This window comes from Melozone crissalis, unplaced genomic scaffold, assembly GCF_028551555.1.
Source record: "Melozone crissalis strain CALT ecotype California unplaced genomic scaffold, PUWL_Pcris_2 ptg000039l_1, whole genome shotgun sequence".
Taxonomy (NCBI): Eukaryota; Metazoa; Chordata; class Aves; order Passeriformes; family Passerellidae; genus Melozone; species Melozone crissalis.
This window is the reverse complement of record NW_026535817.1, coordinates 6,793,551-6,808,059: the sequence shown is the minus strand read 5'-3', so window position 1 is coordinate 6,808,059 and position 14,509 is coordinate 6,793,551. Positions and strand designations below refer to the sequence as shown.

Here is a 14,509-nt window from a genome sequence, read left to right as displayed (position 1 = left end):
TTAAAATGCCTCAAATTCTACAAGTGCTATGAGGGATTTTCAAAACAGGTTTTGAAAAGCATGACTCCTATGCTTTCAAGATTTAGTCTCATTTTAGAAGAAGCATTAGAATTAGCTCATTAGCTAAAAAGGAAAAAAAAAAAGTAATTTTTTTGGCACATTTTATGCTCTGTGCCACTTTCATGTTGGAAAGGCTGTGTTGATGCAGCTGCTTGAGTGCCCACACTTGGAGCCAAATGATAACAAACGATGATGTGGGAGGCAACGTGGATAACTATGGGTGCAAGACAAAATTTTTAAATTCAGGGGAAAAGCCATTAGGGAGAGCAAGCAGGCAGCATGCGGCAGTTGGTGACAGAGCACATGGAGAGAAGGCAGTTATCTGTCCCCCTCCTTTTTAAACTCATTTGGCATTTGCTCACTGCGGAGGGTGACCGCAGACTCAGCCAGGCATCATCTCGCATTTGGTTCTTATTTTTGAGGTTGTCTCTGTAGCCACAAGAGGCAAAACTTTTTTTTTCCTTTTTTTTTTTTTTAAATTAATGAAAGCTGAGAATCTGAGCAAGGGGGAAAAATCCGTAGCACATTGTGCTACTACAGAATCTGGGAATACAGAAGGGCCCAGAGCACAAGCTGCAGCAGAAGCAGGCACGGCTATTCAGTTTTCATAAATTAGTTGCCACCAGAAGTGAAAGAACAAAGAGGACCAGAACAAACACCCTGCTCTTTTTCTCATTCTTAAGAGCACTAGGGACGATTATTCACCACTGGCAGCCTCAGGATGACAGTGGATGAGAAAGACTGGACTCTCTCTTCCATGTCATCACTATTTTTGGCTCAGGAGCTGCTTGCACAACTCCCATCTGTACTGCACACCCAAAAAAGAGCATCATCAGGAGAAGCCACTGCAGCAAGCCTGCTTCCAGTTATGCAGAACACTTTGCTGACACGAGAGCTAAACCTATTTGTCAGACAGACTCAGAAGACTCGTTCACTGAATGAAAATTCTAAGCGAAAACAGATACAAACTCACTGCAAACAAATTAATACTGGTCAATGTACTTTTCATACCATACTCCAAAACTTTTTTAACAGAAAAAGTACAGATGGGACACATTTTCTTAATAAATTCTGAAAGGATCCCAATCTCTCTCACCAAGTTACAGTGCAACTGACTTTTATTTGGTCCAAATACTTATTGTTAATCTCCACTTCTGCCTGCCCACCAACTAAATGTAAATAGCTTTAAAAACTGGCTCAGCTAAAAGTAAACGTTCAAATACCACAAAGGAGGAGAGGAGTTTGCCCCAGTAGAAGAGTGAATGTCAGTCAATCCTTTGCAGGCCAGAATCCAAAAATAAATCCTTGTTATTTGCAGTTTTACAACACCAAGTTGCACAGTTTCTGAAGTCAATAGAAGCTTCAGCCATGCTCCTCATATATCCTTACTACACCTTCTGCAAACCTGAATACTGGCTGGTAACAGGAAAATCCTCCAACAGTGAATTAAATGGGCAGCCAGCACATTGGCTGTAATGTCACATTTTCCTTTCATACAGGCTAAACCACAACTGCCTCCAAATAGACCCTAAATTTTCTTCTCAATATATATCCAATTCTTTCTTTGCTGTACCTTTTCCACAGTGAAGATGGGATTATAGTATCACACACCAATTTCCTTTATGCTATTCATCAAGTCATACTCTGTGGAAATGAAAAATTAACTCACTGGAATTAAATTTATTTTAAAGGCTTATCCATTAGTTCTGCTGATTTTTCCTGTCAGAAATTCCATCTGGAAATATACTTAAAAGACAAGAGCAATTTTTTAGGGCTGGTCTGAAACACTGTATGATTCAATGGAAAGGAAATAGGACTGTTGTGAGAAAGTCTTGTCTGGCTTTTTGGCAATAACAACATATCTAATCAGCCAAACTCAGACAAAACCAGTCCCATAGGAATGCCTGAAGGAACCCTGTGAAGCCACCCCAAAGTTTCTTTTAGTTGTCACATACTCCCAAATACCAGTCTTCATGTCTGCCTCTGATCAGTACAGTACTTCATTCCAAAGCGCAATTATCCCATTGACCTTCTGCCACTGTGGCAACCAGCAAGCCTATGGGTCTAAGTTCTATAATCACATTTTTTGTCCTAATTGTGTCCTTAATACACACAGGCTTTATACATAGGCCTGGAATCCAGTCCAGATATTGCCTTTTATTAAATTTCAGAGAACTTCCAGTAACAATGTCATTTCAGTGAAGAAATGTTCTCATGACACAGTAAAGCCTGGATGAAGAAGCTGTAAAATTTTTTTTTACTGTGCAACCTTTGCCAAAAGCACAGTCCAAGAATTCACATCTACATTGTTCCTCTCTCCAATTTCACCTTCAGACATTGTTACCCACTTTCTGCAAACATGGGGAGAGATTTTAATGGCAGATGAAAGGAAAACCTTCTGAGGTTGTAAGGAATGGGTGCATGCAGCTGAAATCTGCAGTTACACATCACCTATGCTGTTTGAAGCTTCCTAAAATGAGCAAAGCAAGAGGAAAATTTAAGACACTGAAGAGAACATGGATGCTTTGCAAAGGTAAAATTTAACATGTTTGGATTTAAGCTTTCCATAGTCCCTGGGAAACAGGGATGTCACCATCATATTTTCTGAAAAATCCCTTCGTCAGGATTTCTCTCCTGGGAAGCTGAGAAGCCTCAGAGAAAAAGGAAAACAATAATTATCTCATTTGCTTCTCCTGTGTTTTGCTGCTTTGGAATGTGGCTGGAGATTGCTTATCCAACCTGTGAATTGCTGTGACTTAATGACCAGTCATGGTCAGGCTGTGCTGGAATTCTGCAGAGTCATGAGTTTTCCATTAGTATCTTGTTAGGCCTTCTGTAAGCATCCTTTCTCTATTCTTTAGTATAGTTTTAGTAGAGTATTCTATAAATAATATAATACCATAAAATAATAAATTAGCCTTCTAAGAACATGGAATCAGATTCATAATTTCCTTCCTGCCATGGAGGATCCCGAAAATACCACATAGGGATGTATGTTTTTTACAATTACTACTTTTGCTATTGTCATTTTTTTAGAACTAAGCATGCAGCAGTGCTTCCCACCGTCCCCAGGGCTGGTAAATACAACATCCTAGGTACAGGTGCCAAACAATTCCTGTGCTCTGTGCTCACCTGTAAACATTTTTGTAACAGCTTTACTCTGCTTGCGGGCAGAACACAGGAGGAGCAGCCAGGGAGGGAAGAACTCGAAGTGGCTGGCTAAAATCTCTGCTATGGTCCCAGACAAACTTGTGGAGGTCTGTTCACCCTCAGAAACGTTACAGCCCTCATCCACCGAGTCCACCAGCATGAAGAGGCTCTGCTGAGGGGGCTTCACTCCCAAGAGAGGCAGCAGAATGCACCTGGAAGGAACACAGCACAAAATCGGTGTTTTAAATGCATTTAACAATACATTGACTGTCACAGGCATCCAGGGCAAAGCTATGATCAACTTAAAATGCAAAGTTACTTTTTAAAAATAGCTACCATCCAAAATACTGAGGTAGACTAAAAGAAATACTTTGAACAGGTAGTGATGTAGTTCTTGCTTAGGCAGCATTATTTTTCATGAACTTCTAATTTATAACAATACTTTAAAATTATGTAATAGCGTTCAATTAGAATACTTGGAAAATATTGCTTCACTAAGAAGCTACTTGGCCTAAAGCTTAAGAACTTCACTACTGTTGTCTCTGCCAAAGCTGTTGCTACTGCTTATCAGAAACTAATAGTGAACAATAGCTGGTCATGAAACAAAAATCTGAAAGACACATGAAATATCAAAGCTCAAAGATAGTTCAAGTCAGAATGAATAACACTATTACAAAGAACAGAATTTCTGCCCTATCTTCACAAATAAAATGCAAATTAGTAGCAGACTGAGGCATTTGGTAGTAATTTTGATGTATTAGCTTTTATTTATATTGAAGTTGTCAAGCTCCTGTTACTGGGAAAGGATTATCTGCATCCTTGGGATGCAGCTCTAACAACACATCTGATTGTGTGGCTAACAATTTCAAATTTGCATCTACTGTTGCTCTCTTTAGCAGGTGGCTCTTAAAAATGTACCTCACTGCATCAACATGTATCTTTAAATAGCACTACATAACCCTCATGCATCTATTCAGTATTTCCACACTACACTACTATTTTTTGGGAAACTTCAGAGTGATTTAGGCCTGTAAATTTCACTGACTAAATTATCTTTAAATACACTTGGCAAGTAAACTTTGACTTTATAGTACAAGGATTTGGAAAATGACACGAGGTGAGAAAAATAAGTATCTGACAGTTTACTCTCTTGTAAATTTGCTGTTTGCACATGTCCAGAAGGCATACCCATCATAAGTATTTTTTGTTTTACTCAAGACCATAATAACCTTTTTTCATTTATTTTACTGAACAAATTTACCTTCAGAAGACTTTGGCCAACACATTATCACCTACCAAGCATTCAAATGGGAATACAGGAAAATCCTGCCTGTTAATGCAAGAATTTAACCCACTTCAGAAATTATTCATAAGCCTTGTTAGGGGGAGGTTTGTTATTTTCTGGTTTTCTGACAGAGAAAAAAAAGCAAAATGGAAACAGTGGTGCACTTTTCATGTCTGACAGTAACAACAGAATCTAGCAGAACAGACTAGAGGGGAAATTTCCTCAGAGGTATGAAAAGGAAATACAGAATACTTGTGATCTAAAAATATTTGGCATTACATGGATCTGAAAACATGGCCTCCCCCGCTTTTTTTCAGAAGCAAAAGACTTCTGGAACTCTTTGGTAGTTTCCCAGCTAGGGACTCCTTCAGAGGATGCCTGACTTCCAAGTGAAATCACTGCCCACCAGGCTGGGAAGTTAAGCAGCTACCAATTTACAGAACAGGAAATTAAAGTAGCCATGAGGTTAAAATGACTTTCCCAAGTGATGCCAATCCCACAATGAAAGGAGGCAGCTGGAAATGACCACATTTTCCACCCCTTCCCCCACCAAAATGCTGCCTTGCCCCCTCAGCTATTTGTGTCAAGGCATTTTTCCTGCAACATTTCTTTCCCTATCAAAACTAATTTTCTTCTCACATAGTTCTCTGTATGAAATTACTTTTTGAGAATGAATGTTACTATGAGATATGAAGAAATGGTAACGGTTATCTTAAATTAAAAATCTCACTTAAAATCCATACAAAATGCCTATGAAATACTTTAGGAGCATCCAGGAACATTCTTGTGTCAGTTTTTACCTGTTGGGAACACCACCAAGAAAAGCAAGCAGTCTTGTCTGGGAAAGATTCCCAAATCCCTCTGCCTCCAAACAGGGCTGGAAGCAGATGTCTAAGGAATAATAGAAGCACTGGGCAAGCACTAGAAGACCAAATTTTACCATTATTCTCGGTTATCACTGCTTCCAGGGACTTTCTGAGATTCAGCCTTTACATTTAACATCCCTTAACTGACCACACTTCCTTCCACAGGTCTGTCCAAGTCTTGCAGGAGCTGGTTTAAGGCTCTGGCACACACAACAGCAAGGCTGTCTGCAGCTTAGCTGCACACTGCATGAAATAACCCTTCCTTCTGTGGTTCAAAAACTAAATTGTCCTTGTTCCATTTGACATTCTTCAACTTCTGACTGGAAGAGGCAGTGAGCAGTAATGTCATATTCCCGCTATCTATGCCATTTGTACCACAGCCTCTCTGAGCTATTTTTTCCCAGGCAGACAAGTCCTAGCATATTGAAGCTGCTCCACAAAATGCTATTCCTCAGCCCCTTGTCTCCCTGTGCTCTGCTTCTTTCCACTTCACAAAACTTGTACTTCTGAATCTTAACATAATTTAAATTACACTAGGAAAAATATATGCACATAAGAAATGAGGCACAATGATTTCTCCCAGCTTAGAGCAATATTAATAAAAGTGTGTCATTAGCAAGATATTGATCAGGCTTTCTCTTTAAGTGCCCTTGGAAACTGTTTGATAAAATTCTGTTCTTCTGAGACACTTTACATCACGAGTTCAGAGCAGATGCCAAGGAGCATAGCAGTGAAACTTTTTGGGAAGTGCTGTGCTCAAGTGCCAGTGATGGACTGGGCAGTAGTGGGTCCATGATCTCAAAAGTCTCTTCTGCACCATCCTATGAGTCTGTGTTTGCCTCCATAACAGGACTCGGCAATTCCACTCCCCTACCATTTCTTGATTGCTCAGGAAAATAACATAAATCAACACGGAATTAACAAGGTCTTTAAAGCACTTCCCTCAAGGGTGATTCATCTGCAGATTGTTGTAACAGATTGCTTAATTGCAGAGTGCCTCTCAAAAGATTGGAAGTTGGTTTTCTTTACCTTCTGAAAGGGTAACAGCTTTATCTTTACAACTTTTATATTTAATATATTTATAAAGTGGTGATCATTAAAAAGTCCCAAGTTAACCTGGATATTTGTAACAATACAAAATCTCCAGAGAAAACAGCACGATTAGGTATTTTAAAAGATGGAGTTCATTTTAATGGCAATCTAATGACTTACTTATGCAGAGCAAAGATGTTTTACATGCTCTGCAGCAAACAAGAATTCCTCAGAACAATGAGCCATCCCATAGAATTCTTCAGGATTGCTACTGAGTTGACTCAACCCATGCAAGCATGATTTTCCACACATGAAAGGAATATATACAGGCTATGCTGAAGTTCTGCTTATGGCTGGCCTTGAGATTTTGATTGGATCCACAAAAACACAAAGACACAACAGAACAGAGCAGAAAGACAGCAGTGCTGTCCACAAAGGCTGAAAAGAGTCACAGAGGAGTGCACATACTTATTTAAAAAGAGAAAAAAAGAATAAAACAAGCACATTGCCAAATAGCAATTAATGAGTGGCTCTAAGGGCAAAAGAAATCATAATATGTTCCTCATATTTGACTGTCTCTGGTGTATAAAAAAGCTATGTCCCACTTCAATTGGGAGTGCAGCATCCTAGAAGGGCTCCTGTTTCTCTACCCAGCTGCCAGCATTCTCTGCTGACAAACACACAGAACAAGGGTACAAAAATCATCTCCTAAGCAGGCCAGCAGCCACAGGGCAAAAAAAAAAAAAAAAAAAAAAAAAAAAAAAAAAAAAAAAAAAGAAAACCCAAAAAAACTCACAACCACTACCCCTGATTTGTCAGACTCCAAGTGCTGCTACTTTTAGCAAAGCATGACACGCTTCAAATTTTATGACAGAAATGACATACTTGGAAATCTGCTGTACTACTACTACTGAGCTCTTACCTTTCCTTTTCTAAACAGCGTAACAATATTTTAACAAAGTGCTTCTTGGGACACCTCCCAAGGGATTATATCTCAATATTTCCAACTCGTATTCCTGAGAAGCACCATCCCAGAGGTCTGCATCAGGAATTTACAAACTCTGTTCTTTCCAATGAAAATTCGTAAAGAAGCAGACAATATTGTTACTCCACACAGCCTCCTCCTGCTTTTCCCCATGTTTCTACACCAGATTCCTTGAAGAAGTTCACCAGTTATTTGTCATATTCCTGAACCCTGCATATTGATCAGGAATACGCCTCTGTAGATATTGGATCGATGTCTTTATGCATTTATATATAAAGAGTTTAACAATACTTGGTGTATAACAAAATAATTCTCCAAGCACACATCTCAATTTCCAGAAAAGCTATCAAGCATCTTCCTTCTTGTCAGTGGTTTACAAAATGATACATCACAGCCCTTCACAATGTGATTTTTAAGACACTTACCTCCATTTATGTTGCATTGGCAAAAACTGAAAATAAAGTGCACAGTGAGACTGTAAATAAGCCAACTATTTTTACATAATGTTGCAGTAATTTTTGCCAGCGACATAAGCAGCAGTGGGATTTTTGCCTGAAAACCACACACTGAGACCTAGCAAAAATCCCAAGCACTGAGGGGAAAGGTGATGCTGCTGCACAGCTCTGCTGTGCCCAGGGGAACACACAGGCAAGGAGAAGGCTCTGCAGGGCAGTTAGGAGCTGCATGCCAGGGAAAGGGGAAGGAATTATGTTGTGCAGACACTCCAGAGGGGAGCTCAGGCCAGTGCGGGACACCTGAGTACAGAGGTACCCAAGGGCACAAATCTATACAATAGGGGTTTCACTACTTCCACTGTTCATGGAGTAAACCCAAGAGCTTCTAAATGCCTAAAAAACAAAATGCTAAACTCCAAGTATTTTGTAATCATCCCTACCTGAAAAATTGTCAGAAGTGACAGCAAACACCAGAGCTCACTTCTCCTATGCTTACAGACACATGTTCATTTGTATATTGTAATAATCCAGGGGTTGGTTAGCAGGGAGCATAATCCATTAAAGCTGTCTGTCCCCACCACCCCCAGTTCTCAATTTGCATTTAAAAGCATGGAGCCAGTGAAGATAAAGCTGTTAAAGACTGTTAGCAGCTTCAGCAAAGACAGACTTACACCAATAGCTGCATTTTTCTCTTTTGTTTTCCAAACTGCATTTGGGCCACAGGTCGCAATAAAAAAAGAAAAGGTGAATTTAACTTCTAATAAAATTGACAATTCCTGCTGTTCAGCTGATGAAATATTACCCTCATTCCAAGTACTTTTAGCAGCTGTATTCACACAGAAAGAAAAACCAGAGCATCCTTACAAATTGCTTGTAGCACTGTTTGTAGAAGAATGAGTTTTATTTTGTCCTGTGACAAGGCATTTACATCTTATGGATGACTTACAGTAAACAGGTTATTTACCTGCCTTATAATGCATTCTGGCTAATGATTAAAAGGGAAATTAATGATCAAATCAATAGCTGTTTTCTGTATATCACCACCCCAATTCTTGTCACTATAAACATGTGGAATACAGGCCTTTCCTTCTTACTAACTGCCCAGCTGCTCATACTGGTACAACATCCAAAAAACCAGACACATGGGGCCCTTAACTAACTGGGAATATTTATGAAATACTAGGGCTGTGAAGCACAGAACAATTCCACACTTTAAAAAGCTGAAAAATAGAACCCATAATAAGGCAAAAGTGAAGTGACCCAGCTGGATGCGGGCACAGCTGTGTATACACGGACAGATCTGATCTGGTTATCGAGGTACTTGTTCTGTACTTTCTCAAGTACAAGATAAAGTGCACTGCAGCTGATTATCACTTTCTGACTAAGTGTAATACTGGAATTAAGGCACGCTCCTGGGCTACAGTGTAATACACGTTATTGTTTCTAGTAAATTATTTATTTGCAGGCTGCACAGGAAGACAAACTGGCTCTAACAATTTCACCCAACCATGGTTAATCCTATGAAGGAAGGGGCAGAAAGCAGAAAAACCAAACAAAACCCACCCTGAGAATCACCTATTGGGAAAGCCCTAGGTGAAGCACACAGATGTAAATCGAGGGTCTGGCCTTTTCAGAAGTGGTGAATTAGAAACAGCAGGCAAGTCTTGTGCAACTCAATACCTGATTTTGCAATGTCTTGTAGCAACCTGGATTTTATCTGCAATTGTAAGGCAGGCTTGCAGCCCCAGCAGGAGAGCACAAAAGGCAGCTCTAGGGCATCAGGCCAGACAAAGCAGAGCTGATGGTGGAACCAGCGCCACTGGTCCCGCAGAAACAGCCCATACTGGACCCTGGGTATTGATTAGAGCCCTCCTACAGTCCCACACTAATACAGAGGTGATTTCTGGCTACAAAGCACAGCCAGCAGATCTACTTGTGCATTTACCTGGGACCTCAGAAAATAGAAGCATTAAGAGCAAATATTTTGGTGTAATAGTGGACTGCCCAGAACAGTTTGCAAACAACTTGGCTATTATAAAGCACAGACAACTGTGGCTGAAAACCACTCACAACTGCTACCAGGAGCAGGCTGACTGTAGTTTAAATGAAATATACTTGCCACATGTCCTAAGACATAAAATATATTCTAAATTATGCTGAGTCTGACATACAAAAATCTTTGTCCCCAAAGGCAAAGAGAAGAACAGCACACAAGACAATGAAAAGATTTTCCCCAAACATGTAATTAAAAAAAAAAGGCAATGTATTCAAAACAAACTCTCACGGTTCTGTTTTATAGCGATGGAGAGGTCACCTAGTCCACTGCCACGCCTTCAGCAGGATCAGGTCTACATCTGCCATCCCTGAGATACAAGCCCAGGCACTCCTGAAGATCTCCACAAATCAATACTGTCTCCCTAAGCAATCCATTCCAGGGCCTCAATATTCTTGAAACTGGGAAGTTTTCTCCTTCCCTTCCTGTGTCCAACCTTTACCTGCTTTCCTGCAATTCCAACCTTGTACTACCTGCCCTGTAACTTCTGCCCCACAGATAACACCAGGGTGATTACAAGGAAGCCAGCAGCACCCAAAATTTATAACCATTTCTCTGCAGGCACCTGACAGAATTAAGGAACAGATTGAAAAGAAAAAAAAAAAGCCACAAGAAAAAGCTGGTATGAAGCCAACTTGATGTGCTGTGTCAGTTTGAAATGGAGTACTGATAATTAAGTACAGTTACTAGTCTCTTATTCCATGTAGTCACATACAGTTGTACCTTGCACATGGGCTATTTGCACCAGGCCCATGCAAGTCAAGCCTTCCTGCAGACAAGATGGCATTTATGGTTATCTCTTATCCACCAGTCCTGTGACTCTGCCAAACAGACATTAGATTAAATTTATCAAAACCAAACCACGTCATACCATGTTAGTTGTTTTTCACCTCTTTGTTATCTCCCAGCTGTCTGCAAATAGTTTGTCTGATAATTTCTTCTGGCATTTCTCATCTTGACTGACACACTTCTAATTCCCCACGCCTTTTATATCCTTCTTAAATCAAGGCACTAAATACACACATTTTTCTTTCAACTCTGAATTTTCAACAATCCTGATAAAGATAACCTCTCCTTTGCAGACAATCAGTAACAGTTTGAGAACATCTCACCAATTCTATATTAGATATCTGTTTGAGGTTTTTGGCCTGGGCTGTTTTTCTTTGACCTTACCTATTTCTTGTTACTTTTAATTATGTTAGCTGACTGCAAAATTACTGTTTTTAAAGAAAGGGCAATACACAGGAGCACTGAAATTTTATCTTTCCTACTGTTATCAGTTTTTTCTCCCCAAGGAATAGCAGACTAACACTTGGTGGATATTGTCTTTTTTCTGCTAACATAAATGGAGTTACTTCTTGCAAAACATACCTCACAGGAAACATGATCAATGCACCTTGAACTTGCAGTCTTGCTCTCATTTTTACATTACTCTTTCACTTTCACATTTAGTGGCTGCTCTATTTTCTTCCTGCTGGAGTTTAACATGTGAGTGAGGAGGAGCTCAGTTTCACTGAACCAGACATTTAATACAGTGCTTTGAGACCTCAGTGCTCTTCCCAGCCAGTTCCTTTCTTTCATTATACTTGTTTTCATCAGATCTTACTCACAAATCCTCTGAGATGGTGAACATCTCCTCTCCATCCTTTTAAATTTCTTTTTCTTTCTCCTCTCCTTCTAAGCAAAGGCTCACAGAATCATTTAGGATTCTATGAAAAGACCTTTGAGTCCAACCATTAACCCAACACATGCATTTAAGATCATTTCACAGTCACTATGTCCAAAAGATTTCACTTCCCCAGCTGATTTTTTCCAATCTGACTGAAGCTAATTTGTGTCTCCCCACTAACTATTCTCTGTCCTTTGACATCAGAGGCATGGTCACTGGCAGACTCCTGCTTGTATCACGCCTTCCCAGCTGATGTTTATCTCCTATTTGTTATTCAAATCTTTACCAGAGACAGACATTATCATCCAAATTCTATGCCATGGGTGACACCACTTGTTATCTTCAAGCAGCTTAGCTTACTTGAGCTTGCTGTTTTGGTAGGGTAAAGCACTTGGAATTTTACAGAAGTTTTGAGGCAAGGGAATCTCTCTGATTACCACAAACTCAATTTGGACAAAGCAGGTAAACTCTCAGACACACAAGGTGGTCTGATAGGTAATTTGATTTACAGTCCATGGAAGAACAGGCTGACCAAGAAACCTTCAAACAGAAATCTCACATGTAGGGGTACCACTACATGTAACATATATATTTATTTTATTCAGATTTCCCAGGTGCTTTAATTTCTTTGCTTTGGTCTAGAAGTACAAGCAAGCATATTATGTACAAAACAAGCTACTTTTTTCAAACACATACCTGTTATACAAGTTATCCTGACAGATCTTTTAGAGCACTGAACTCAATCTTGACTGTACACTAAAATTTCCAGTTCTTCTTGTTCACCCCTTGCCTTTTTTCCATTAGTATGAAGGCACCTAAGGCATTTGATTACTCCCTGACTTATCTTCATGCCTGTCCCATGACCTACATGACTAAAGCCTATTTCCCCTCCTCCTCCCTCCCCAGTTTGAGTTGTTGTCTAAGTTATTTAGATTTGTTCCTGGAATTTGGCATCCACCAGGTTTTGGTTTAAAGCTCTTTACTTAGGGTTAAAAATCAACGTTTTTCTTTCTATTAAGCATGAATTAAGTTCTCAATGTTATTTTTTCCTGCAAATCCATCTCTTTTTTAAAAAAAAGGAGGTGCCAAAGAATGTACACTTTAGATCAAATGCATGAGATGAAAGCATCCAATCAGACTCACTGAAAACTATCATTAGTAGAAATGAGAGAATTGCCTATACTTCACATCATTTTGCATAAATGTAAAGTTAAATAACAACTTGCTTTGCAAATATTCAAAAGCCTGTTGTTGAAATGCAACATGAAAGAGTGGGACACCACAATAATAAAATGACCAAGTTTATATATGCAACAGAATATATCAAAATTACAAGGTTAGTTTTAAATCATTTATGAAATTAAAGGTACAGTGAGTGAAATATATATATATACACACACATACATTCAGTCTTTTCAGCTTTCCTTATTAACTACCTGATTCCCTAGTTGTAGCAAAAGTAATATTTCTTTGTTAAACAAATATGTAACTTCTATAAGCTTCTATATCTGAACACATCACTACACAACAGAGTTGAAATTATTGTACCTTTACAGGCATTTGAATTTGTAGGTATTATTCTACATTTTGGAGATAGACAAAAATCCCTTTCTTTTTTCTGTTTCTATTTATGCAGTGCATAAACACAACTGAAGGAACAAATATTTCTTTCCAGGTATATGATTGTATTTGCTGGCATGAGAGAAATGCTAAGCACAAAAAGAAACAGAAAAACTCCCAGATGAGGCAGGTAGAAAACTGCACTGAATAAATTCAATTGTGTGCCTGTTGTCAGGCTATATGCTTCTTTACTATGCTCTATTATTCCACGCCCATAAAAGAGAATACAGTAGATTAATACACACAATAAAAGAGCCACCATCATTACTGCAGCTCAGTCTGACAATCCCCAAATTAATTAGATTTGTCCTAGGCATTCCAAAGGGAAAAAAACCCCAACATTACTGTTTGGGAAGCAGGAAGAAGAGGAGCTGCAGTGGCTGTTTGAGCACTAAGCTGCTCCTTCAGGACAGGGGGCTCCTGAACTGCCAGCCTGGAAGAACCAGGCTAATCAACACCTGAAACTTTAAAATCATCATTCGCTCACCAAGCTGCTCCACACCTGCCTGCCTCATGTCCTGCACACCATCGCAAAGCACCTCACACTTGCACTGCTGAACTGATTGCAGGATTACACTGCCCAACCTCATTTTGAGAAAATCCTCTGCACAAATACCAGATGAAAAGCTGCTGAGAATTTACCTTCCTAGTCAAGCGCACTTAAAGACAGCTTTCCTGTTTGTTACCACGTATCTTTATCCATCTCATTTTCCATCTTAGTAAAACAGACTATCCTAATGTTTATTGCAGTCAGTTGAAGAGGCAACAGATGGAGCAGCTTTCGTGTGTCCCATTCAGAATTATTCTCCCATACTCCCCAAAGCACAATTCACAGCATATGTTCCTCAGGCATCACTCTGGGGTCTTATCAGCTACCTTGCAGTTTGGGTTTTTTCCATCCCCAGCCCCAAGCAGATACAGTTTTTCTGTTTTGCCTGTAAAGCTCCAATTGATGCTTTCTGTATCGTTACCATAATTTACTCTCAAGAAACACTGTTAGGTTAGCACTGTGTAACCCTGATTCTATAATCTTACTGCACTGTTGTATTTAGTACTGGAACTGCTTTTGTAGCCTCACATTTATTACAACAAGTGACAGAAACCCCAACTTCCACTTCCTCCCTCCAATTATTCATACACAAATTGTTTACTGTGGATGAAAAGCACCGTTTAAAATTAAAGAAGGTATTAACAAAAAAAAGCATAGAAACACAGAATTATTTGGTGTTGTGCTGTTGACTGCTGGAGTTTCCATCTGTTAGACTTTGATCATTTAGGGTAATCCAAGACCCTACAGGACACAATTTCTCTTATCATGGATCAGCTTCACTTTA

General features: G+C 39.4%; 1 protein-coding gene across 1 annotated transcript in view; it reads right to left on the bottom strand.

Moving 5' to 3' along the window:
- Nucleotides 1–14,509, bottom strand: part of ANKRD50 (ankyrin repeat domain containing 50) — a 39,976-nt gene that overhangs the window by 14,867 nt on the left and 10,600 nt on the right. The window contains exon 3 of the mRNA XM_054283816.1: nucleotides 3,193–3,422. Coding sequence (XP_054139791.1) covers nucleotides 3,193–3,422 — 230 coding nt within the window. The remainder of the gene's footprint in view (nucleotides 1–3,192; nucleotides 3,423–14,509) is intronic.